This window comes from Gymnogyps californianus, chromosome 8, assembly GCF_018139145.2.
Source record: "Gymnogyps californianus isolate 813 chromosome 8, ASM1813914v2, whole genome shotgun sequence".
Classification (NCBI taxonomy): Eukaryota; Metazoa; Chordata; class Aves; order Accipitriformes; family Cathartidae; genus Gymnogyps; species Gymnogyps californianus.
This window is the reverse complement of record NC_059478.1, coordinates 27,836,964-27,864,894: the sequence shown is the minus strand read 5'-3', so window position 1 is coordinate 27,864,894 and position 27,931 is coordinate 27,836,964. Positions and strand designations below refer to the sequence as shown.

Sequence of the window (27,931 nt, the reverse complement as noted above, 5' to 3'; positions counted from 1 at the left end):
TGACTGCCCTCTGGGCCTGGGGGAGATGAGTTTGTAGTTAAGCAAGCTACATCAGCCATCAGGGTAATTAAGTGGCTGAGGTGTGGGCTCATCACTACAGAGGTCTGGAGGCAGTCTGCTCCCCTCTGTTCAATCTTGCACTCTTTACCAGACAAATCCAGCTTTGGCCTCATTCTACTCCCCTACATTGGCCTAATTTTTTTAAGCTAGTGGGGATCCCATTGCTGTAAGGAACAGGAGAGCCAGATACCATGAAATAATGGGAGAGATTAACCCGATGTACCACCTGGACTCACAGTGAGTACCAAGTGCTGCTGGAGAGAGTGTACGAGTCCCATGCACTCAGAGCTGCAGTGGGATGAGGTAGATGGTGCTGCTAACACCCTACTGCTTCTCTGATCGAGTGTTCAAGCAGCCTGCTGCTGCTGTGAACCCCCAAGTTTGAAGCTGTGGAGAACCTAGGGTTTTTTTGTTTTTCTATGTCTTTTTCTAAAGTCTGAAAAGACCCACAATCCAAATCAATGGCATCAAAATGAGTCCCGAGGCCATAAATGGCTGGTTTCAACAAATGAGAGAGAGGGTCAAACTGGTAGGTTCCTTGGGTTCTCCAGCTGTTAAACTGCCAAAGCATCAGAGCAAATCTTAAGGCATGCTAGAAGACTTTTTTTCATCAGAACAACATTACATAAATATGACCCAGGCAGTCTTCCGTAATGAGACAATTCTTGTGGTCTCATCTCATCTACTAAGGTCTGTTTAGTAATGTTATTTTTTCAGGCAGGACCAGGTGTTGGCTAGAGTAAAGTATCTGGAGAATTTTCAAGTAGGAACTAGACTTGCCCTCACAAAATGCTTAATTGTCTTTTTTTTGGTTGACAATTTTAACAGTCAAAACTCAAATACCACATTTTACCCTCCCCAGGTGATCCTGTGAGGTGCTGAGCACCACCTATGGTTTGTGGAACACTTTCAGTGCTCCTTGATTTTGTTTGGAAGAAAAGAAGACAGCAGAGCTGAGAGTACTCAAGCCTGCATTTCTGAAGTGACCAGCAATACTGATTGTCTCTGTTACTAAAAGGTTTTCCATCCTGACCTCTACAGGGCTAGTTTTTAGAAAGTGCTTATCTTTAGGGCAGAGGGGAGAGGGAATGGACTGTCAGTGGCACAGATCTCCTCTAGTGGCAGCTGGGTAAGAATAGAAAAGTTTCAGAATTTGCTCAACACCTAGTAACACCTTTTTGTTGCCACTTTTGCTCAACACCTTTTTGTTGCCACTTGCCACATTTCCAAGTGCAGTCAGCACCACTGAGCTTCATGAGTTTGTTTGAAAAATCCATCTGCTGGTTTTGGCCCCTGCAAATCTGACCATTGTTATCTCAAGTTGAACATACTAAAATAGCAGACTCGGGTAACAACTTGCCAAAAATCAGCAGTGCTAGAGATCCAGATCAGGCATTCTGGCTCCTGGTCCCACACCCTAGTCACTGGGAATGCCAACTTTAATTATGTTTTACTGCCAATGTATGTCTATATCTTTTCAGTGCTGAATCAGGATGTTGTGCTCCAGCCCAGCACCAGCAGTCACATATCCTCCAAAGCAGATGTGAATCTTTTTATGAGGAAAGAGCCACAGCTCATAAAAATACATAGGCAATCCCAAACACTCATCACTTACCAACTTTTTGCACTGAATTGATTCTACTTCTAGACTGTTGATTCGTGGCTGACTCTATTCCAGTCACATCCATTTCTCTACGTAGTCTCTCTGCTTGAAACATATCTGGAGCACCATGGTCTGGAACTCTTCGGGGTTTTGAGGCAATGTTTGCATGGTCTAAAAGTAGACATCTAGCAAAAAGAGTGGGATAGTCAGTGCACATGAAAGGTAGATGGTGTAAGTGTACCTCCTTTGTGTGAAAACAAGGAATATCCATGTAAGGAAATAAATTTGCAGGGTGTTTTCCATCCCAGTCTGTCCCATCCATTCTTAATCAGCAGACACATTAAAATAGGCAAGAAGGTCTGCCTAGTGGCATAATATGGTCCATCTCATTACCCACTAGTCCTAGAATGTTTTACTATGGCAAGATATTCCTGAATCTTCACTGAATTTGCAATCTTAATGTCATTTGGGGCTGTAATGGCAGAAATGTCTCCTGTATCCATACAACAGTGTGAGGAGGATTTTTATAACTTTATTGGGTGTTCTGGAAAGCAGTTGAAATGTTTAGGTACCAGAACGTCCAGAGCCTTATGTAATTATAGAGCTGTGATGCAGTAACACAACTGCTACTCGCTGTCCTCACTAACTATGATCTGCTGATCTGTTTAGAGAGGCCTGCCACACACTTGTGGTCCTCCAGCAGAGACTTCAGTCCCCTCAGTTAGATCATTACATACAAAAGAATATATCTGAGAAACCTGGAGGGGTGGAGGTGAAGGGTTGGGATGCCCTGATTCAGGTCAGCAACTGACAGAGCAGTCTTTCTCTCTTACACTGACAGAACCCATTTGGGAGGCTCTTGACTGCTGTTCCCACCGCTTGCTTCCTTCACTTGGGTTTGTGTTTCAGCCACACTGAATGCCAGATTAATTATTTGTGGAACCCTTTGCTAACTGGAGAAGAGAGGGAGGGAGAGGTCAGGAACAATAATTTTTTAAACGTTCTTTAAATCAATTACTGTCTGTGCTTACCATGCACATTAAAACGTGAGTTAAAATCCATAGTGCCTTGCTCTGCCATTTTAAGTATTTGTTGCTAGTCATTATCAATTCCTTTGCATGCAGCCCCTACAGCAGAAGCATGGTTTTCTCTGGAGCTGACATTAGCACTGTTTCACTGGGCTGGCAAAATGCAGTGAGCTAGTGCGTTCCCTGGGAGACTGGCTGTTTTCCATTTATTTCACTGCTCTGGAAACAGGCCTAGCTGTAATGGCCTAACATATCTTAAAACAGGGAAATTACTAATTCAAGTCAGTGAGCATATTTTCATTTTAAAAGAGTAACAAATTAAATAAACTCCCTGCATTTTGCATTTGAGACCTCAGTGTTTCATCTGCTGTAATCTAATTCACCCATTCATTTCCTGCACATTCATTTTATTCCATTATTTGAGATTTCCTTTGCTTTTAATCCTGTGTTTTGAAGAGACATAGAGTTACAGCAGAGAATAGATGAGAGAGTAAACGGTAAATAAAAGAACAAATATGCCATGATATAGCTTGATGTGCTCCTAACCAATCTGCTTATTACAGCTGAATCCTTAAAGTTAGGTGTGCAACTTTCCTGTCTCAAGTTGATTAAAACTTCTTTAAAAATAGGTGAGGTGGGGCCATGTGTACAATCCACCAGGGACTTAACTGTTGCTTTGTTGGTTTTTTTTTTAACAATAGCAATTATGGGTGCAGATAAAAAAACAACTGAAATGACCACAGGGGCCTAAAGCCTTTTTGGGGTGCTTTTAACCAACCACACTCAAGCAAAAAGTTCTTACTTAGTACTGAAATATTTACTTGTCTTGTTGGGGACAAATTGCTCTGCAATCAAAAGGCTTGGTATTCCAGGAGAATCAATCAACCCTTCTCTTTCTGTACACTTTAGATGAACTGTAACCAGGAACGTATCTGGTTCACCTACCGCATCCTTCGTAACGCTGTCTCACCTGCCTTGGTTGGCTCCTATGTGTTTTGTCATGAGTAATTTTGTTGTTTAGCTGTTGTCTCCCTTGAGAGCTTCCTGTCCATGGGAACCACTGGGAAAAATTGTGAACTTCCATGCATTTTCGAAGAACTTGATTGTTTTTCATCATGTGGCACCCGCAGGCCTGTGCAGGCCCCCTCTGAGCCTATCCTGGGGGAAGGTTAGATCAAATTTGCGCACCAGCATAGAGGAAACAGGAGGAGCAGAGGCTGACCTGAAAAGTAGGATCTGATGAATACTCGCTAAGTTTTTTTACATGGTACTGCATCCCTCTCTGAGTGCAAGCAATTCCCTTGCACTTTTGTGTGTACTGAGGATGGCCAGAGAGGGAGTTAATGAAAAACAGCCAGTGTTCTGGATCTTCCCACTCTCACTTAATTGCAGTAACTACTCAGAGAGAGGCATATGCATGCAGATATACATCAAGTTTGGCAACTGGAAACCGTTGACTGATATACTTCAGGCAACAAATTTTCCTTCATCTAACACTGTAACCAGGTGCCTGTTTTAGTTTTGCAGTGCTCCTTCGTCACCCTTATTATTTTTATAATTTTGATGAAATAAACTTTGGTTTTGCCATGGATTCCAAAGGTACGTTTGGAAAGATAAGGAAACCAATTAATAAAGCATTCCAAATCTATAAATTCCTTCTGTATTGATGTTAGAATCAATGTGCACACCCTTGTGCACCCAATAAATGTGTTTCTAAAAAGTGTAAAAAAAACCCCACAGGTGAGTTTGGCAGTCTGTTTTTACACATTAAGAGGAGGAGCAGCACTGTACAAAGGAGCAGAGTCAGCATCTGCAATGATCTTGTGCTCATGGATCACTCTACGCGATGATCTTTTGTAGGGATAATTTCAGTGACAGCATGATGTTAGATCATGTCAATAACTCTGCTGTGAGTCAGCTCTGCTCGTTTATCACCATTCACATGCTTCTTTTTTTTCCTTGCTGTTGTGTTGAATATTGGAAACACTTCAGGCTAAGGCATTATTGGATCATTTCTGTCTATTGGCCTGCGCTGGGGGCTGCACTGAAAGCACAGATGCGCATTCTGTAGAGACCACGCTGGCACAGCATTGCTGTGACCTCTGCTGAGTAGGGTTCAGTGTGAGTGTGACACCTTTCCCACCATGCTGGGATGGAGAATAGTGTCCATCTGTCTTTTTCATGTTTTGTTTTGTTGTTTTGGGGTTTTTTTCTGCAGTCCCACAAGAAAGGGCAAAGGCTGAACAGACAGGGGCCCCTTTGCCGAAAGAGAGTTCCTTCATAGACAAATGGTGGCACAGCAGTGTCTTGCTGTTGTTTACTGCTTATGCTGTGCTTTTCTGTGGAGACAGAATATTGTAGCTGCTTGGCCCTATCATCTGATATTTTTTTTCACCATCGCATTAAAAACCTCTCCAAAAAGCCCAACCCCGCATTTTTGCTTTCCTACTCTCCACAAAAGTGTAAGTATAGTGTCCTTCACATTGGTTTCAGTGTCCTTTAACAGAACATTTCAATAGGTTTAGTTAATCATTCAGGAGTCCCTTGTGTTTGTTTTCCAATGAATATATCCTATTGCTGTTAGAGCCTAATTGTTACACTCTCTTTAACCTGCAGGCTATGGTGAGCTGACTGCAGGATACCAGCAGCTATTCCGTGTTAGGAAATGGGTCTGAAAATATAAATCACTTCTTTCTTGGCATATACTAGACATAGTCCAGGATATGTTTGCATTAGCAGTCGCCATATTGCATTAGGATCTGTGGTGATTAGATTTTCAGTAATAGGAGCAGGGCAAATGTATTATATAGTTATACAATTAAACATATTGTCAGACTGAGAGTAAAAGAATGGGGTAATGGAGAAACAGGGGTAAGACAGGCTTTTCTTTGGAAGGAGCAAATGTGGAGAGGTCATGTTAGAGATGGCAGGAAGTTTAAACAGAGTTTAAGGCAGTTGATTGAGGAAACATCCAGACAGAACAGTGGAAATCACGTGAGAAGAGAAGGTTGCTTTGACATGTTATGGGAGAGGGAACGATCAACTTGCTTGTGAAGCACCAGTAGATAATTTGAGCTGGATTAGGGCGGGCAGAGAGATGCCACAGGATCTGGTGTGGGAGTAGGTGAGAGCTGCTGAGGTGCAGAAGGCAAGAGAAATTTGAGAAAGTGTGTTTAGCCTTGAGAAAGAATAATGATAGAGGAGATTTGGTCCTGATTTAGCACAGTTTCAGTGAACCTGTGTTTACCAAGAAAGACTGTTAAAAAACTGCTAACATTTTTGGAGCCATTGTGACTGCGTATCTAATGACTCGCAGTTGTCAGTATTGCTTTCCCTTTTCCTTGTTTTCAATTCTTTCTTTCCTTTCCCTCACAACTATGAAAAGCTCCTTGAAGTTAATGTAAAGACTTTGGTTGATTTTTAGTGGACTGTGGATAAGTCTTTTCTTATGTCATGGCTGAATGCTGATTTCTGAGCTGTTCTGGTTCCAGGCAGCATCTATAATTGCTTGTTATTATTTGAAAAATAATGATTTTAATTACTTTCCAGAAAGCTTGATACGAAAATAATCTATATTGTTTTGTTTCTTTTAATTGGACGACTTTTCCACACTGTAATGTGCCTGAGTAGGCCCATTCCATCATGTTCTCCATTTTATTTTAAAGTCACTTGAAGAGCTAATACTTAGTTATTGGGCTATTTTCCTTGCTCTCCAGCCACAGAGATTTGTTTTTAAATAATGCCTGTCTTATTTTTCATAGCTGATGTGACTGATTCAGATTGGATTATTTCATTTGACCCAAACCGGGGCTGCGGTTCGAAGATCCAACCAATCTATGGGCAGCCCTTTTTTTCTTTAATAGCAGACTAATTGGCAGACCAATTAATCTGCTCATCTGTGAAGAGAAAATTTATAGCAATAAGTAGTTCTATTTCCAGAAGTCATTCTCTAAAGTAATATTACAGTGGCCTTGTTTACTTCATGCCCTGCAACATGATCCAGTGCTTCAACAGTAGCACAGGTCAATTAGTGGACAAATTAAGCAATTATTAGCCACTAACAAGGGTGACTGGCATCATTACCCTTCCTGTTTACCAGCAAACTGTTATTTTAATACAAAGATCAACAAATAAATTAGGGCATCTGTTGTATTGCCATGTCTGCCTTGAAGTAAATGATATTAAATGGGCTTTGGTTGCTGCCAAATTCTTAACCCCAGCATAATGAGATACACTGATATGTCTCTTGCTGATTATAGAAGCTGTAAAATTTAGTTTGTATTGATTTATTAACAGGAGGACCAAGTTCTCTGCAATGGTATTTTTTTAATAGTCTGATATCTGTCTTTTTACTTTAAACATTATTGATCCAGAGACTATTGGGTTCCTCTGAAAGACAAAGCTATTTGCTAATTGTATTGATTATTTGGATGCTTACAATAATTTTATGGTGAGGTTTGTATACATAGATGTATGCTTTAATCTGACACTTCTCTTATGTTCCTTAGAACTGCCTTTACTTCCAGATTAGATTTCTGTGAGTCAGTTATTTTTAACTCTTGCTTTGTATTTTTATCATGGGGTAAGACTTCTTCAGATTTAATTCACTGTCTCCTAAATAAGAAAATATAGTAAATCTCTTTGGATTGGGTGAACTTGTCTGCGGTACCCCCTAACAGATTGTGGTACATTGGGAAATGCTGGGTCTCATTTGCCACCAAGCTGCTGGGTGCCCAAGGTCAGTGTCTTCTCTTTAGTCTGGTGTGCCTGGTGCAACAGTGAATCATGCAGAGCAGAGGCTCACCCGTTACATGTTTATACGCAGCCTTCCACGTCATAGCGTGTTCTTGGTTAGGGAATAATAATTCCCTGCGTGAAGCTGAAAACTGTAGCTTCTACTTGCTAAGACACCTTTGCCAAGCTCTGTGAGTGGGGCTGCATCAATAACAGGAGCAAATGAGCAGAACCTGGGCAAGCCTCTTCCCTGGCACAGTTACAGCCAGAGCAAAGCTCTGAGAGTTTGGGCTCTTGTGTTACCTCCTGAATGAAAAGCAGTCATGTTATCCCTGAGGTATTTGTGGTCCTCCCTGCTGCTTGAAGAGCTGTCACAAGTACATGCTTGGTGCATTGCCAGATCTCATGGCAAAACTGTTCCACCAAGGTCTTTGGTGAAGTGATGATCGTGTACACAATGCAATATTTATGCCGGTTTTATTGTGGCTGCTTTGAAAGATCATATCTGACCTAGGATAAAGTATGTTCTGGACATACTGATTTCTGAATAGTTAACTCTTCAAAGTATTTTAGAAAACATGAACTGATGTGATGTTTTGAGTCTAGTTGCAAGCTCTTTAAAACTAAAACCAGCATAGTGTCTCGAGAAGCCATGGACTAAGTGTGGGATTGTATCTCTTTAAGTATTTTTGAGCCCTCCAGGTGTGCATACTGTGGATTATGTTTTAGACACTGCCAGAAAACAGTTAGAGCAGCAGTTTAACATAGCTAAGCCTTTCATGTTTGCATACAGTTAGGAAACCTGGTTATTCAGGATCTGACTGTGTCCCTGTCGTTTCTTCGTGTTCTTGCTGTTGTATAATGAACAAAAGACACAACACCAGCCAAAAAGCAGATCGATGTTCGGTTTCCTTCATTGGGAGGAGGTAATTGCAGAAACATTTCCTGAGCAATATAATTATGTATATGCTAATTTGCCTCAGAAATTCAAGTTTAGTCTCTTCTCAAGTGGAAGACCTGGTTACAGAAAGGGACTTTCTCTTCTTCAGGATTAGTCACTAATAGATGAAAAAATTGCTGATGTTTAGAGTCAATTATACCTTGATCATCCTAGACATTTCAGAAGCCTCATTTTTCCCCATATGCCTCAGCAAATTAGAATTCATTCCAACAGCAGCATAGGTTCATATTTGTTAGTATTTGAAACACAAAATGGGCCTTAGGAAATAGGCTAAATGAAGGAGTTGTAGAGAATGTGAGATTTTGGTCCCATCTTTCAGCCAAGCTATAAACAAGTGTGTTTAACCTGGCATGTACCCGGGTTTTAGTTTGTTTGTTTTTAAAGATTTTGATTGGATCACAAAAAATCAGGTCTAAAGTCAGCTTTTTTGACGTCAGCTAGTTAGCCCATGCCATCTCTTCTATGCTGAATTGTTGCTTGTTATATCTGTTCCCTAGGGCTTTTCCCTGTCCAGCGTTAAACGTTTCTGATGATGGGATTCCACTCTTCCCCTGGAGAGACAATTCCACAGTCTAATAGAGATCACCATTAGTGAAATTTTACTGATGATCAGCCTTAATTTTTCTCTGCTTAATTTTATCCTGTTACTACAGTGTAGTGATTGATTTATTCTGAGGAAATTCAGTAAATGGTTCCTGCTTCACAGGATGGACCTTACAATAAATAGCAAATTGTCATGACCTATCTATGGGTGTCCTGAGATTACACAGGAACTCAATTTATCTCGACATTCATTCCCTGGAAGCTATTTCTGTCAGTACCAACTCAGTGGAGGAATAAGCAATGAATTTAACTGCCAGACTGCCTGCCTCCTGCCCCAACACCAGCCTTGGAGCAAGGAGATGTTTAGTCGCTCCCTGAGCACAAGGCCCAGAAGCAGGAGCTCCTGCGGGGTCTGGTGCTGTGACTGTGCCTGAAGGAAGGGCATTTAGGATCTGGTTTCCCTGTCATTTGCCTTGGTTCCACATTAAAGGAGCTTCACTGATGAGGTGGAGTTACTCCTGGTTTTTATGGGTGTAAAGTAAGTGAAGAATCTGGCCTTATAAATTCCAGTCTATCAGTCCCCCAGTTTCCCTGTGCCTGGTACAGATTTTATGTAGCTTTCCCAATTTTAGTGAGGCATTTTATATCTCTTTACACATGCAGATAATCTGAACTCTGTGTTCATAGGTCAAGGGTAGGTCTGGGCATATGCTTACACAAATTTGAGGTGCCTCAGCTCAACAAATTGCCACTCATGAGCTCAGCTGCAGTATGTGCCAATGTATGCATGCTGGGTATGTAAGGTGCTAGGCTTAAACTAGTAGGTTTTACTTCATTTCACCACTTAGGAGGAGAAATGTTTTGTTATTGTGGCTCAGCTGATGAGCAGTAACTTCTCCCTCTGTGGAAACTTGACTGTGTCTGATAATGTAGCCATATTGTACTTGCATTATGAGGATGGACTAAGGTATTTATCCTTAAAGTTCTTATTTCTGGAGTTTTTAGAAGGTGGCAGGTGCTATGTGATTGCAAGTGGTTTGTTCTGTTGGAAGCAGGAGCAGTGCCAGGAACCAAGAGGAACAATCATTCTAATCTTTTATATGTGAAATTTCAGATAGATATCTGGAAATTATTGATGTCATAAACCCCCCTCTTCAAACTCTTCTTTCATTTTTCTCAGGTATAATTGATTTCCTTGTGAGCCAGCATCCTATTGCAAAAGTACTGAGAGACCACCTGGTCTTCAAGATCGCACCCATGCTCAATCCTGATGGAGTATACCTAGGAAATTACAGGTATGGTGTGGAGTATGAATCTGCGTATTGTTATATCTACATTATATACCCTGCACTGTTTTTTCACTGAATCTTATATGGCTTGTTTCAATTAATTCCTCTTAAACTGGAGGTTCTCATGTGGCCGTATGCTTCCTGAAGTTCCCGTCAAGGAAGGGGGCTCAATGGCAAATTTGCTTGCTTCAGGAGGTAAAGAGCAACTCTTCAAGATAGCAGGGTATCTCCTCTGCAAGCCTCCTCTAGGTGTGGGAGTTAAAGTCAGCTTAGAGTTAGACCTTAGCTGTGTTTTATAAATGCATTCATTATGCTGCTCATCAGCCTCTATGTAAATGTGTCAGTCAATCACAGTTCCCTTCAGCTACCCAGATCATCCATTAAAGTCACAGATTTCAGTCTATTATTGTACTGTAATAGATAGGGATACATGGAATGGAATAATCATTCCACCCTATGCTAATTTTGCTTCATTTTAGTATTTGAATTACTACTTTACCACCTCCTCTGTTGAGAACGTATTCAGATAATCTTTTGTTTTCCCTAAAACTGTTTGCTCTTAATGCATTTATTTACAAAATAAATGTGCTGCTGGAGGTGATAATGAAAAGCAGTTGATTAGTTGATGATTTGTTTGTGGGGGCAATTACATGTACCACATAGTTCTCTGGAGAAGCCCCTGAGAAATGTAATATACTGTATGTGGTTTTGCTTACAGCGCAAGACTAAATAACACAATATACTCTGTAGTCAGGCTACCTTGAGCTTTGATCTAATTAGGTATTGCATTGTGAAGCAGAATAAGACTGGGTTATTGTGTGGATGAAGAGACCACTGAGGAAGAAGCTAGAAGTTGCAGAAAATGGTGCTGCTGGCTGTTCTTTGTTTTGACATGTGCTTCTTAGCCCTCCTGTGCTTTGCTACTTGCTAAACTGAACTAGCAGGGAATTGCGTGGGTGATTTCAACAGTGCTTATATACATGTTTTATAAGTGAAACTTCCAAGGACACGTGGTCTCCTTCCAGCTGCACTGATACTCCCTCAACTCTTGGCAAATCCAAAACCAGAGAGCGATACTGCAGTAGTGGCATCTGACAGCACTAGGAATTTAGCATAAGGGTTATGTCACCTTACAGGAATAAAGCCCTAAAATGGCTCTAGAATCTGATACTACATTGTTTTACTCTGTTGCAGGTGCCCTGCACGTAGGCAACTCCAGTTGCAATTAAGTAGCTTTCATTTTCCCCCATAAATTCACTTGCCCTGTAGGCTTTTCTCCTGCACTATTATTTATACTTTTTGAAAGGCATGCAGCTTTACAGACATGCATATGGCTCGTAACTTGAAAAGCCTTTTGGGAACCCAGGTATTGTGAAAGGGCATGTGAATTCATTTGGAGTTGCTGAGGCTGATGGTATACTATTGTTTTAGCTTTTCATGATATGCAGAATTTGCAACCCTCCTGAACTAAAGAAACTTTTAATGAGGTAGTTGGAAAAGCATTTCATTTTCTTGCAATTCTTCACTTTATTTACAAATGGCCTAATGTAACTAATAACTTAAAAATGAGGGTAATAAGCAAAATGCTACCTATTATCTTGAGAAGAATATTAAAAAGCCTAGTAATGTGCCGGCATTGTAGTTAACTAGTGCTGAGTGAATAATTTACAGCAAACACTTTATTTCCTGCTCATACAAAATCCACAAGCACATCACAATTTATTTGCTTGAATTTGCTGGATGAATTTTTAAAAAATCTCTAAGGATCAATTGCTAGTATTTGAAAATTTAACTCTGAGGCTTCTCTGTGATTGGCTAGATAAGTCTGTTTCATCTCTTTTGGTCTTTGTTCAGATTAGCACATAAATAGGACTTTCAGAAGTCTTCCACGTAGTGTGGTATAACACAGATCTATTGGCTGGGGACAATCCCCCTGCTTTTGCAACCAAGGTCTGTGGTGCCATATGCAGCAAGAGCAGTTTTAGGCATTTGAACTTCTACTGCGTGTTATCTCCCTCTTTCTCAAAGCAGCAGCTAGTGACTATTTCTTTGGTTCATTGAAGGTTCACATTCAGAGCTATGCAAGCTAAGATAATGAAATGGATAATTAAACCTCATGCTTGAGTTTGTAAATTGATCTCCTGCCAGTGTGAGAGAGATTTTTTTTTTTTTTACCCCACCAGTACACAGCTTTGTACAATTGGCAAAGTATACTGTCGGATGCACTTCACTGTCCTCTGAAATCCCAGGCGCAGTGGGCACCATTAAAAGCCTGAGTATGTCAGCAGTTCTCATAGAAGGGATGGGATATACTAGTTCTCCTGTGATCAAAACAGGAACTAACCACTCATTTACCCAGGATGATATGGTAACAGTTGGCTGATGGGATTTTCTTCATTGTCAGTTTTGGGGATGCAGGACTTTCACTGAGGGTGTGGGTCCTGCGCTCTTCTCCAAAATCCTTGTTCCTTTGTTCTGAGTGCTTGTGAACTGAGATTTTAGGAGTTTAAGCCAAACCTGCAACAATAATGCCAAGAATTATTATCTATATGTATTATCTATAAACTGTTGCTCATTCTCAAGAGAACAGACCAAATGGTTTGTGATTCTGAAGGGACTTTCTTGTGGTGAAATGTTCATAACCAGCAACAAGTGAGTTTAATATCACAGCTATAAAGCACAAGTGCTTGTGGCACAGACACATCTGTGAGGAAGGTTGTTTATATGTTGCATGTATATTCAGGTGGCTCTAAAAGAAATGGTCATGGAAATGAATTCAATGCCCAGTGTATCAGGATGCATGGAAACAGGGTGCTAACCTTTACTGATTTATTCAAGTACATGCAAGAGTTTAAGAAGTGTATTTGTGGACCCATACAGTTAGGAACGAAAAGACAAGGTGCCTTATGTGACTTAAAGGGGTGGCTAAGCATCCTCTCTAATTTAGAATGTTTGGAAGGTCTATGCACAATTTTAAAAAGTATTTTTTAAAAATCAGTGGACAAAAGTTACAATTTGATTGTAATCTTAGAGCATAAATCTTTTAATGGAAAGTGAACTAGTACGGTTCTATCTCTTAATAGTTATTACTTAGGTACATAAACCAAGACAGTTGGTGACATTACCTCTACTAGACTTTATTTCCAGTGAAATTTCTGACTGACTGTTTAGAAATCAGAACATTTAATTTTTGCTTTCACCTGTTTCTTTCTGAAAAGAGCTGAGAAATGAAAAATCACGGGCAAGCCACACTACAATAGATCAGAGCTGGCTGGGTACCAGTGTCGGAGGGGTTAGGTGCAGAGAAGTGGAGCCCTCGGAGTGCAAATTCACCTACAAGCCAAAGTACTGAATGGCTAATTGGGATTGCTCCTGCTTGCAGTGCTAGCTGTTGTTTGCTGGTTTGCTAGCATCATACCCTTCTGTGAAGATGACTACTACACTGCACTTTCTTCAGTGAAAAAAATCCTCTATAGTCCTTTTCGTGCCACATGAGTATACCCAGCTCGTTCTAACATACAGGATAATGAGAGGTACCTGCTGTTCACTGTGGTCAAGAACGTAGGATCTCTCCCAAAACAGGAAGACAGGCTTCATCCCTTTCTTGAAGTCTTTAAAGCCTGGTATTACTGTACTTCTAAGTGTAACTGGCTTTGCAGTTACAGTGTGTAGAAAATGTTATGCCACATGGGCTTGTTAATTAAATTGCCCAGGAAGATGCCATTGGTTGACCTAGCTAAAATAGTGAGTCTTCAGCATAATTTGCGCTCTGTTCTGGCTGGTAACTTGTCCTCGGCTCTCACCTGAATTGAAAGACCCCTTTTACTGGGGATGGTGCATGACTTGATCTTTAGCTTTGTGAAAGAACATGGCAAAAAATAAAAATATTTGTGAGTTTCTCCATAACGCTAATCTCACCCTCCTTGATGGATTAAACTGTGAAACAGTTTTTGGAAATAAAGGAAAACTAGTGCTGGGAAGAGAGATTTCTTGACTTTTCTCTCTCTGTTTGTGGTATAGCATTATCATCTTCTGAACCTATTGCTATCCCCAGGGAGGTGGGGTTAGACTAAGAAAAAAAAAAGTGTTCTTGATTTAAAAGTCGTGCATCCCCAGGCTTGGCCTGAACTTTCCTTTATCGAGAGCTTGTTCTTAAGCTGGCATTCTGCAGCTGAATGCTGAAATGTGTCCCTGCAGGCGAGATGACTGTACCACACCATCTTAGATTAGTTCCAATTTGTCAGCCTCACCTTCGGAGATGAAACCCTATACTGGCACTGAAAGGGATGTGTTTCTTAGTGTGGGCACCTCTTCACTGAGGTATCCCAGAAATGCCATGACAAGGCAGTTGAAATATCCTGACCGTTCTCTAAAGGCTTTGTTGCATGACCCAGTAAGGCTTCCCGTTCCTTGCCGTTTCTGTGTTGCCTTCAGTTGGTTAGCTGTGACAGTATCAGCCTTCAGTAAATTAAAGCCATGAATTAGCTGAAATGTTCTGAACTGTCATCACTACAATATCCTTCTAGCTTGGTTGTAGGGACAGCAAGAATTTGTGTGAATGGGGAGAAGAGTGCACACACTGATTCTAATCCCTTCTTGTTTCACTGTCAGGTACGATATTTTTGAAGTCAAACACAATCTTTACTGCTTGCTTGTGTGAGGCATTAACAAAGCAATTTGTTGGACGGAAAGGAGGTCAGTCCTACCCAGACTGGAAAGCCAAATTCACCATAAACAGTGTCAGTGTCCATATTGCAATGAAAGCTGTGTTGGGATGAAATGTTTTGGACAAATGGTATATTTTTGCCCCAGAAACGTAGTTTTGTAAGGACTGAAATGGTTTGTGGAAGTGAGTTGAATTTGGCAAATTGTTTCAAGTGAAAAAAGGGAGCTGGGAAGGCTTGAGAAACATTTAAAATTATTCGTATCAGCATTTTATAAAGGACAATCTTCTCTTTTTTTTTTTTTTTTTTGTTAATGGCATGATTTGTTTTAAAACTGTCCTGTTTTAAAGATCCCTTTTGGAGAGTCTGAAATACAAACAGAAAACTAGGCTTTGGACCAAATGAAATATTTCAGATTTATCCTGAATAGGTTTTTGTGGACTTTATTTCTGTGACTCTAGAAATAGTCAAAAGTTCAACATTTGTGTTCACATGTAATTTATGAGGGGTCTTTTGACAGTAAAAGCGTATGTGGACTTTATCCAAATTATTGTAGCTCTAAATCAGAGCTATATGTTGTAATACTGAGAAGTGCTGATTTTGGTCTTTGATAATATCACTTTGGGGGATATACCTATACCTGCATACATACATGTGTATACGTATGTTCACAGTGACTGGATATGTTATGTGGTTCTTACTACACCTGTCCCATTGTGAGGCATGGCTAATCGTGTGCATAATGTCATTTGTGTAATATCTCTTGATTATTTTTCACCTATTTTTCTGGTGGGGAAGTTTTTTTTCTTAGCTTCATTTAATGCATATGAAATTCATGCATTGCCTTGAATTGAAAAACAGAGTATCCATCTCAGATGACAAGATGAAGTTCTCGATGGAGTTTATTTTTCCTAATTAGGCGTTTGTCATTGTGTATTCTATATAACAACATATAAGTAAACAATCATGGACCTTTTGAATAAATTTATTGGTTTTATTTATGTTACTGGGCATAAAAAATCTATAATTACCAGGTACAGCTGCAATATAACTGGTATTTAATGACAATTACTTTTTGTTACCATAGAAATGAGTCCAAAGTAGTTACCTATAATTTCTCATTCCCAAACCTCACACATGTTGTATTGCGGTATTACCATAGTAATTGCCTATTAGTCATCATAAAATAAGCAGTTACTCAGAAGATATCAGGATAGTGTGAAATTTCTCATCTCCTTCAAAACTTGCAGCACATGCCGCTTCTCGTCTTCCTTTAGTGGGATTTTTGCCTGAATGATAAGAATGTCCGTTGTACATTAACCCAAGGGAAAAAGGGATGTGATTGAGAGAGAATTGTACTCTAAAAATACACCAAGTCAGGAAAAGTATGTTCCATCCCCTGAAAATATAGAACTATTTCTTATTATTGAAAAACAGTGATTTTTCAATCCCACGAAATGGAGGTTTGTTCCTTGCCATGAATTTCCTATTTATTTTTTTTTCTAATTCAGTTGTGACCAAAGCAGAAGCTATACATCTTAGGGGGTCTGTGAGAACAGCCGAGCTGGGTCAGACCTCACAAGCCCAGTATCCGCTAATGCAGCAGTGGACAGTGCCACTCTCCCTGTAAGAGCAGGAGATGCTCATAAGATGCTTTCCCCCAAGTACTTTCCTAGCTTCCAGGGATTTTTGTTTCAGACATTTCCTGCACTCATGGGATTTCTGTCTGCTCAGTAATGTGCAGTGGATTTGTCTTCCTAGTACTTGTCCAGTTTGCCCTCAGATGGTAAGCATTAGCTCTCTCAGTCCCCTCTGGCCTGAGGCTGTTCAGCTCCTGCCCCAGTGCAGGAAGCACCACCCGCTTCAGCCTGCTGTGAGCTTCATGGGCTTGTTCTCAGTGGCCCCTCTTGCACCTTGTTTGTCTTCTTAATTTAGATTGTATGTTATTGAGGCCAGTGAGTCTCTCTCTGTGCCTGCCTAGATCACATTTAGTATCAGCTGGGGGTTGGTGACTTGTGTGGAAGCAAATGATGTTCCCCTTCGTAGCCGGGACTACAGGAGAGGCAGGCCATAGGTGCCGAGTGTGTTACTGACCCCCTGGTAGAGTGGTGGCAACTGAGCTCTTTGCTTCTCTTTCCTTTCCAATTTCAAAATTGGAAATCCGAGGTGGCTTTCCAATGCTTCAGTGTCTTTTGACAGCCTGTTGGATTAAAAACGTAGCTGTGGCTAGGACCAACCACCCTGATAATGGGGAAAAAACAAACAGGAAGAGTCCTGCCACAGCGAGGGAACGGCCATTTCCTTGTATTGCCATCTCCCAGGTGGCTGGGGGAGAGGGAGGCATAGCAGAAGCTTTCTCCTCCCCCAGCTCTTGCTGTCTTCCTCCCGCATCCTGTGTGTGTTTGCATCTGTTTTGGATCTCCCAGCTCATACAGTGTGCCAGGTTGGGGCCCTGGAAAGCAAAGTCCGGGGTGAATCTGCAGCTGTGACACAGGTGTGCTCTGGGCAGCAGCAATGGAAAAGACCAGGGAGGCAAGCAAGCAGCAGAGGTTTTCTCTGGCCCTTACATCCATCTGGCTCGTAGCCTTGCCATTCCTTTCCTGCTTGGAAGTTTTCTTTCCATTGTGGCTTTTATTGCCCAGAGAGTGCTGTGATCGTAACACAGTTACAGTGGTTGCTGTTTTGCTCACCATTACTTAAAAAAATCTTCCTTGTAAAAAAGTTGTCATCCTTTATCTTAAAACAAATACTAGGTTTGCAAAAGGGTTCCTTTCTCCTGCCATTGAAAATGCTCTTTATATTGATGTGGTAACTGCTCATTTAAACCATATTACAGCTCCTGAGTATTTTTCAGTTGCTATTGATGTGACAAATTCTCTTGCACAGAGGACTGCACCAATCAATAGAGTCAGTATATGTGCTTTAACAACAAAGCCACATGCCTTGGGGTTCCAGTTGAATCTGAACCTTTTAGTAGCATTAAATAAAGCTATATTTATTTTGCTTTTGGTGCAAGAAAAAAAAATCCGAACGCAATCTAATTTAATACAACTTGTTGGAAGGGTTTGAAGGCAGCATTATGGGGCCATTTTCACATGTGATGAATACGTAACTAGTGTCAGAGCTGCTATTTTGTTGTTGTAAGCGAACCCTTCTCTTTTAGTTAGATTGATCTGGGACTACAGAGTAGCCTTTTATTTTTAGACGAGCAGGGAGAGAAGTCATAATGAGAAATACTGAAATCATAGCTTTTTTATATCTGCCATTATTCCACTGAGAATGAGACATGATGCCCTTAAAGAGACAGGGCTATTTATTTTCCATTTAAATAGCACCATTTGTGATTATTACCTTTGAGCTGTTATGCAGAGAATAAGCACCCAACTCATGAATCCCAGCCAAGTGAATCAAAGTTTTGTACCTAAGTGCCATTTATGTCTGTGAGTTGCTGTAGGAGCCTATTCTTGACCTTCACTGACTTTATTTTTTGCACTTTTTTGTCTTCTAGAATGTGTTTGTAATTAACAGGGGTCTTAATGTCAGCTTGGTTGAAATGTTTGTTTCCTTTCCTCCCCTCCTGAATAGCTGATCTTAGGTCTGAATAATCCCATCTGGGTTTCTTAGCTTTACTTTCAGTTAAGTAACTAAACATATTGGGTTTTCTTCTCTTTTTCTTTCCTCTTTTTTAAGTCTGGCTTGTATCTCTGGTGATTTGAGTTCTTGTTCATAGCAGCGAACAAAGACCAAAGTCTCCAGTGGTTTTGTTTGTTTGGTTGGTTTTGTGTTTTATTTGTTGGTTGTTTTGTTGTTTTTTTTTTTTTAATTCTGCAAATGACTTAGTAAACTTTGACCAATTTGCTGTAGATCTTTGTTTTGGTTTACCCATCTGCAATTTAGGAATAATTGGATCTCATATATCTAAAATTAGCTGTGAAGCTACATTTATTAGTGTGTATAAAAAAACATGTTGCATTCCTTGGCTTTGAGGCACTATGTAGGTACCAAGCAGTATTGTTTAGAAAAACGATATCTTTAAATATACGAATGCAATCAAAGCAGTGCTTTATTGTTAGTTTTGCAAGCGAGAGAAGGGAGAAACACGCTGAGTTGGTCTCTGTCTAATGTCATAACGAGCTGAGCTCTACTTCTCGAACAGCAGTTGCCAGGCCGCAATCCATGGCATTTAAGAGCTGATGGGCTGCTCCGAGAAGGCTATTTGCCAGACACAGGAAGTTATGGCTGTGACACAGCCCAAGAAATATGCCATGTAGTCACAAGTGCCATCTGCTGGTACAGTTTATTGAGCTATTTCCAGTGACAGGTGCAAGACATGCCTGTAACTGGCTTTTTTTATTGGTGGTCTTCAGGCAGCTGCCCGCTTACACGGCACATATTGTTAGCTTCTAACACGCGTTGCACCTAGCTTCAAATGCGCCAAAGCGATCCTCCCACCTTAGCAGTTGCCATAAGGATGCTGTGCCAAAGTGCCTTGAACGAGGAGAGGTGTCAGCGCAGCATCAATGGGCAGGAGAGGTGTCCATGGGGCACTTATCCCAAGAGGAGATGGTCTGTGGTATGGAAAGTGTTTGTATAGCTGTCAGCAATGGGGACAATCCAGACTCCAATTCCCAAGGCTTTGTCTCCTCCCTTCCCCCAAATGAAATTAGTGATACTGTTGCTTTGCTGAAGGTCTAGTTTAGGAAGTGCTCAGAAGTGTCTCTTGTAATGAGGGCTGTGACTCAGGAGTGTGTATGGATTCTCTGTGGGCTTTCTTCCCCTCCTGCCCTTGCCCTTTGTTTAGTTTTCCCTCCTTAACACAATTATTAGCCCAAACAAAACGTGTTGTTCCTTGCAGAAATCAAGAGCAGCCAAAGGTTAGTGTGAACTGTGCTGCCTTTGTCTGTGTTATATTTGCCTTGCCAGCAGCTTCACTGAGTTGTCGACTCATCTGGGAGCAAATCCCAGAACCCGAAGTGTTGACGAGGTTGAGCTCAGCTCCAGCCCTGCCTGTATTCTCCTGTCCTGGCATGTAAGAGCTGCATCCAGCCCTGTGGACACCCATGCAATTCAGGCTGTAAACAGGGATTCAAGCTGTCCTTGTGCTATCAGTTATTGAGTGGGGCTGTTCTCTGGCTAGACTCCTCCATCCTTCCCCATCTTCAGGAGTTACTTTGGAAGAGATTTCTCTATCCTGACTCCTGGCTAGCATGGAGTTACTGTAGTACTTGGCAGTACTCTCCTGACTTCCTGGAGAAGAGAAGGCTCCGGGGAGACCTTATTGTGGCCTTTCAATACTTAAAGGGGGCTTATAAGAAAGATGGGGACAGACTTTTTAATAGGGCCTGTACTGATAGGACAAGGAGTAATGTTTTTAAACTAAAAGAAGGTAGATTCAGACTAGATATGAGGAAGAAATTTTTGACGATGAGGGTGGTGAAACACTGGAACAGGTTGCCCAGAGAGGCTGTAGAAGCCTCATCTCTGGAAACATTCAAGGTCAGATTGGACAGGGCTCTGAGCGACCTGATCTAGTTGAAGATGTCCCTGCTCATTGCAGGGGAGTTGGACGAGATGACCTTTAAAGGTCCCTTCCAATGCAAACCATTCTATGATTCTATGACTCTCGAGAAGAACCGAGACCCTCCTGTCTGTTGGTCCAGGGGGCAGAGCCAGACTACTTTTGTATTTTAGCTTTACAGGTTACACTTCAGTGCTGGTTCATGCCAGCAGGGTTTGTCTTTGCAACAATTAAGTGAAAAATGGAAACTACAAGTCAAGAGGAGAAATATTTTCCTTAACTGTAGAAATGACCAATTAGAGGTCAAATTCTGCCTTAATGAGAGCACCTATTGTTCCTTCTAGGTGAACAACCTGAAAAGGGAGAGTGAGGAAGGTGTTTTGCCTGCTATCTGTGAGCGTAGGAAGGCTCAGCATGTGATTAGTGTGTATCCCAGTTTTGGATTGTTCCACCACAAACAGCATCTCGGAATCTTTTCCAATGTAACTAACATTCCTTTCCCCTCTCCCACCCCCCCATTTCAGCACCATCTGCTCACCTAGACCTACAGATTCACCAGCTGTCAGGAAAGGCAGCTGAGGGATTAATTCTTTATGAAGAGCTTTCTGGACAGAGATCCTAGGATTTTCTGAAGTTGCACCCATTTACACAAGATCACCAGAGACTAGTGATGAGTCTTGTGGTCTCTGCAAGAGTCTCCTTCCTTGTAGTCAAGTTTTATCATGTTATACAAGTGAGGGGTTCAGTACTTACCTTCAGTTCACTGGGGAAGGATTTATCACCTATCAATAGAAAAGTCCTGAAGTTCCAACTGCCTCTATGTGGATGGGGAGGGGGAAATCCCATCCAAGTTATTAGGAAAACAATAGCAGCCTAAGGAATGTTTGTTTAGGTTGCTTTTTTGTTGTTTTCTTTTCCTGGGTGACAGCTGTTCTTTTCTTTTCTTTTTTTTTTTTTTTTTTTTTATCGAAGCACTTAAAATGATGGCAGCTTGCTGTATAATTTATAATATTAGTCCTAAGGGCAGTGTCGTGTAACATGAAAACAATCCTGAGACAAATCTAAATAATAAACATCCATTATCTAAACCAAAATTGTATTAATAAACCAACATTAAATTAAATAATCTGAGGATGTACATCATTTCTGGGGAGTGTAAAGGCAGACACCTGCCCAAAGTTCCCACTCACGTGTCTAGGTCAACATGTTGGCTCCCAGACACCGTAATATCTTTGTGACTTAGAAGAGCCTTGTTTTCACTCTTTGCAGCAAAGTATCTCTAAGTGGTTCAGAGCTGTGATGTTTCCTCTTCTCTGTTTGGAGAAGATACCTTTTTTCTCGGGTTAATTCTCACAGGTGAAGTCTCCCAAAAGAAACATGGCTAAGTAAGTGTTGAGTTTCATTAGCTTGCAAGGTGTTGACCTCTTGAAAACTAGTCCTGGTGCTCACATGAAAATTTAAGTTGTGGCTGTAAAGGAAACTTTTTATTTAGCTACTGGTACCCAAGCCTTTTCTGCTGAAGCAGAGAGAGATGGGAGACCGCTGTTTCACAGCTGCTTTAAGCTAAGGAAAGTACGTGCGGGTACCCAAAGGGGCAGTTCAGTTCTGTTTTCCCTCCTGGCTGTGCATCCCTGCCATTTCCTTTGTGCCAGGACTGGTGCTTGTGTGGCAGTGCTGTGAGCCAGAAAAGAACCGATCCTGCAGAAAACCAGCCTGACGAAACAGTTCTCACATGGCTCCCTGTGCAGCCAGAAAAATGGGACCAAGACAGGAGGGAGGAATGAGCAGAAAGGGATCCCTTTTTAGTGGCAGCTTGAGTGTTGATGGGCTTAAAGCAATTTTGAAGCTGGAGCCCACGATCTAGGTGGCTGTTGTGCAGTTATTCTGGGGATCTTGGAAATGAAAGACAGTGGTAACCAGTGATTTCTTGGATGGTTGTTGGTGTGTTCAAATGTAACCATGCCTATACGATCTCTTTCTTAGGATTATTATTTGCTAACAGCAGCAAATGATTATTTATACTACTTGGTAACAAGTTGGGCGACTCGGCATATCCATTCAGGAAAACAGGGACTTTATGGTGTCAGAGGCTGGAAATGAGCTGTTTCCATGCAACTGTTATACCCCATTACGTACACACAGCGAAAAACTGTCCATAAAATCCTTTTCTCTCTCCGCTCCCTATAAATACAGAAGCCATCATAGCTGTGCTGACACGGCAGAGGGAGCAATTAATCTCATAGCAGATTTCTTCTCTGCTGCCCCTGGCACCACACAAAGGGGGGATGTCAGGGTAGTCTGGGAGGAGGTAGATGTGAGAGCTGATTGACAGCTGATGGCTTTGCCTGGTTGGTGCCTAAGAGCTGGAGGAAGAGTGCTCTGCCAGCGTGGAGGAGTTGGGATCAGAAAAGGGATGTGACATTTCTGGACACACAGTGTCGCGCCACAGAAACATTAGCTGTCTCTGCCAGTGTGAGTGGGACAGGTATTCTGCCTCTTCTTCCCCTCCCAGACTGGAAAGGATGTATATTAATAGAAGTATGTGCGACTTAACGTGCAGCTACTCAGTGTTAACCCAGGTCCCCAGGGAAAAGAAGTGCTTATTTCAGGTTGTGCAGATCATAAACCTGCTGCCTTGTGTGGTGCATGTGCTCTGAATACTAATGCTCGCTTTCCCTTTTCTTTACCGGCACGGCCATTGAGCTGATGAATTGTATAGATTATACAATGATAATGGATGGGGAAGGGGAATTTCATCTGTCTCTTTAACCAAAATATGATCAGTAAATCCTGCCTGTTTGCAGAGAACAGCTGGATTTCTAATAACACTGGAATGCTGTTGGGGGGGGAGGGGGCACGTTTAGCTGCCCCCTCCCTTTCCTCACTGCCATTCAGACATCCAAATGCTTGCAAAAGGACTGGAGCTTTCCAACACCCTGAGGCTAATGCAGCAGTTATCCTGGGAGTCTGCCAGCTCTGTTGGATCTAGGAAAAGCCTGAACCCCTCTATGGTGCCTCTGCACCATGCTCAGGGGAAGAAAGGGAGGCAGGGGCTTTGCATTTGATTCTCCAAGTAACAGCTGGATGAGAGAATGGGTTTTTCTTGTAAACAAGACCAGTCTCTATTCATAGAGTGGGCTGAGGTGTGATCTGATCCTGTACAAAGCAGCGAGTGAGCTGCATTGTGGAAGGGCTTATGGTAAGGTTGTGTGTATCTTTGGGAGTCTCAAGAACTGAAAGAAGGATGTCACAGAAATGTGCAAAGCCTCTCATGCTGGTCACATTTTGTATTATTAATAATAATTTTTGTATATTAATTTGAATTGAAATAGGTTAGCAAGGGAACTTGAATGTTCAGATGATTGATAATGCATTGACACTGCAGTGTTGACCAGAAGCCACAATCTTGTTCTGCTAGGTGCTGTACAAGTACATCATAAATGATCCTCACTTTCTCAAAGTGCTTTCAGAGCTGAAAGAGTGTGGCACAGCAGGTGGACAAGGCAATCAAGCAAGCTGTTATAGCAGGGGAAGACAGAGTACTAAATATAAAAGGATGAATAGTGGTAGGGTTTTATTCCTTTTTTATGGTTCCCCCCCCCCCCCCAGTTGGTGGCAGGAAACACAATAGCTAACTATACAATCAGGCTGAATAACCTTCATATATCAACTGATAGTAGGACTACTCTAAATTTGGTGAACCCAGGGAAGGAGCTTTCAGTGACAAAATACATTTGCAAAGGAAGATTGACCCAAAAGGTGTGTTTCTTCAGAATGGATTACTTTTAGGTGTTCTTCTGTTCTCTTATTCTTTACTCCTTGGGCAAAACTGTGGAGCTCTACTCAGCTCCCAGTTTCAGCATCATTTAAATTCTAGCACTAGGATTTTCGTTATTCTGTTACAGCTGAGCAGTATTATGGTTCTACTCATTGTTTTACATCTGGATTAAGTTGTCATTTTGTACATCTGGAGGTAGGTTTGTTCAGTAGGTTTTGGAAATCCACAGATGTTCAAGGCCCAGTCAATCTTTTGGCAATGCTTGTCAGTGAGGAAGCTACACAGTGAGAATATCTATTCCATGCAAGCACTCCCAGCAAGTTTTGTACCCCAGCAGTTGTCCTTGGATAGATCTTCTGTCTGCTCTTCCAAGACTGAAAAGAATCAATTGACAAACTGCCAGTCTATCTCCTTTACTTTCTACTATGCCTTTGCTAATCTTCTGTACATTTTCAGCTGCTAAAATCTTTTTTGTTTTTAATTCTTCCAGTAGGGTTTACTTTTACTCCTGCTGTTGACATGCAAGGAGGAACTGATGCTGGCATAGGTTTGTTCTTGACATCTCCATCTTGCTGATGCTTTGCTAACTAATGTAAAAGAAAGACAGGTCGCATCCAGGAGATATGCTGTTATTGGTATGGGTGAAAGGCAAGTGCAATCCTAGCAGACAGTTCTTAATCCTTACATTGGTCACCTTTTCAATTACAGATCTGATCTGCTAAAGTCTTGTCATTCTCATTCTAGTTTCTGTTAATGAAATGCATTTAACTGTCAGCTCTTGTTAACAGTAACAACACAGCCGAGGATTCATAAATTCCCATGGAAGTCAAATGACTGCTACCTTAGAAGAACTCAGTCAAGTTCTTTTTCATCTTGAAGCTGGAGGAGGAGACAACCACAGCTTTCTTGATCCAGCCAACCAGAATATTTTGAACAACGAATCTATCTCAGACTTTTATTTCTGATTCCTGTCTGAAAAGGTCTAGATAAATATTCTGTTTCTAAGAACCCTGGGGTTTTGAGTTCATGTCATCACTCAGTTGTGCTCTTTGTATCTTGGATCTATCTCAAATGATTACTTGTAACCTGGAATATTCAGAAATTCAACTTTTCAAAGGCCAGTCAGACAAGTGCAGTCCATAGTTGTGTAAACAGTTGTGTTTGGCACAGGTTTGACCCATTCTGAAGAAGTACAGGAATGAGAAGAGAATTAGAAAAATTGCTGTGTGACAAGACAGTCCTGGAGCTTAGTTTCTTTAGATTAACAGACAGCAGGCAAAGGAATGAATGAAATGATCTGAGACCACATGTGGGGACTCTGAGTACATACATAAGGAATATACTAACATGGAGTAACATGAAGGTTACTTTTCATCCCACATCAGGGGATGGTATAAAAGAGCAGAACGTCTTGACACTGATGTTCAAGAAATGAAGATTCAAGTCCTTGAGGGGATGGTTAAAGACTGTGGTGTATTTTCCCTGATGAACTGTTTTGAAATCAAAATATTTTCCTAAAAGACCTGTTTGGGGTTCTGTTTGGTTTGTTGGGGTTTTTCTATGAATGGGAATGGCTTCAAGGGAGGTCTTTGTGTGTGAATGGCAGATCAGCAAAGATGACCACGGTAGCCTCTTTCTGGCTTTAAAATGTATGATTTTCAAACTATTGTATAGTGCTGATAGTTTTCTTTTGCAAGAAGCCCATATACCCAATAATCTCTTGGTCTTTCTTAGAATTATAGGTTTGTTTGACTGGAAAAATTGGGCACACTGCATATGAACTTAAATCATTCAATCTAATTGAAGTATTCTACAAGTTCTAGAGGGATTTTCTTCCTTTCAAATGACAAATTCCATTAGAATCAGTGGAAGCTAGAGGCTTCTTCTTTCAACTGTCCAATGCAGAGGAGTTTATGGTTTGGTATTGTGTAAGCTTAATAGGGTAAAGAAGAAACATCACAAAATAAAACTTCATAATTTCTCAGAAAATCCAGTTAACTTTTGCTGATGCGTCCCTGAACACTTGGCTTAAACAGAAGCTGTTGGGCTGAAGCTGTATAAGCCCTGTAGTTGTTCCAGGACTGCAGAAGCAGGAGGAAGGTCAGCTTTGACCATTTGATCATTGCTGGCATGATCAGAAATAGTTTGTACCTGCATATTCCTTAATGACGGTTAAGTTCATTACAGACATGGTGCTTTAAGTCAAACATGAAAAAAAACAATTTTTTTACTGGAAAGATACAATCTCTAACCTGTAAAATAAAAGGCTGGAAGATGGAACTGGGAACAACTAATTAAGTTGGAAGCAGGCCATGACTAAGTGCTTGCATGAACAAAGAAAATAGTGTGGCCACATTCTTTATAAATGGATCTCTCAGATAGTCCACATCTCTTTTATTTAGTCCTGGAAACAATACTGTATTTTCCTATATCTGGGGACATAAATTGTATTAAACTCTGAGCTCTTAAATGGTCTCAATGTGACTTTGACCAGCGGTCAAGGTGAAAGCTGGTATTTAGTTGTGTCAAAACCAGAATATTTTGTCTTTGGTCATCTTAATTAAAGTGATCACATAAACTTCTCCCTGTATATGTGTTCATACTACCATTTAATTACCTGAAGAGGTTATCTTGCAAATTACAATTACTGCCAATGATAAATTGATAAAATACAGTAGAAATGCCAAGTGGTCATTTACATGATTGGAACTACTTTAATATAACTGGTTGATATTAAGAGCTTTGTTTTATACCACTCCGTGTTTCTTAATCAGTACTTCAAGAAAACTGCAAGGGAGATGGAGTCTGGACATCAGTTCTGAGCTCTTCACATGCTCCTATGCCTTTCTTACTACATCCAGTTGGAGCAGGATAGTGCACAGGTACCCAGCTGGACAGTCCTGTTCTACTCATGAAGAAAGCCTTAGGTCTGCACTGGATTTGGAGGCTTGCGCTCAGATTTTCATAAGCAGCTGGTGGTTCTCAGGTGCTGAAGTTTTAGCTGCTGACACTGAGATATGTCAAAGGCTTCTGGAGCCCAGATGAAGAGTGTTCAGCAGTTTTTAAAAATACAGGCCCTTCTATAGCATATCTCAAATCAGATGCCTAAATAGTTAGTCAATCTTGAAATTTTTGGCTTTGGAATTTAAACTGTAGCTTTCCGTTGATCCCATGGAAAGGCTCTACAGTTATTTGTGTTGCAGATGGAATAGAGGGGAAAGTGGATTTTCAGATGTAAGAAGCTCTTTTGATTCCTGTTTTATTGCTTGTTTCCATTCAGATGCACGTGTATTGGTGGCCTGTTTGGCGTTTCTCATCTCCCACAAGCCAGACACCCAGTTCTGACCCACAAGTGGTGATAACAGCTTGGCTTCCTAACACAACTACTGCCACCAGATTTTGTTCCTTTGCACAAATGAGTCCAAAAGGACAAGCGGGCCTAAACCAGCTGCAAGTAGAATTTCCCAAGGGATTGCCTGCAGGCATAAATGCATCAGTGTTGGGACCAGAGCAGCTGCCTCTGTCTTGTTAGCTAAGGATCTGTTTTGGGGCAGGATGGGGCATCTCAGGACGCATAGCATATGAGGAATGGAATTTGGAGGAGAGCGTTCAGCTGCAGGACAGAATTATGCCTTGCTGTGCTCTCTCTCTTTTTTTTTTTCTTCTTTTTTTTCTCTTGAGACTGTTAAACTCCCAAGAACAGCCTGGAATCTTGAGCTTCTATATCTGTTTGTTTAAAAAAAAAAAAAAGAA

At 41.1% G+C, this 27,931-nt stretch overlaps 1 protein-coding gene across 1 annotated transcript in view; it reads left to right on the top strand.

The window, feature by feature from the left end:
* The window catches only part of AGBL4 (AGBL carboxypeptidase 4), a 946,609-nt gene that overhangs the window by 749,289 nt on the left and 169,389 nt on the right, over positions 1–27,931 (top strand). The window contains exon 8 of the mRNA XM_050901055.1: positions 10,110–10,224. Within this exon, the coding sequence (XP_050757012.1) occupies positions 10,110–10,224 (115 nt within the window). The remainder of the gene's footprint in view (positions 1–10,109; positions 10,225–27,931) is intronic.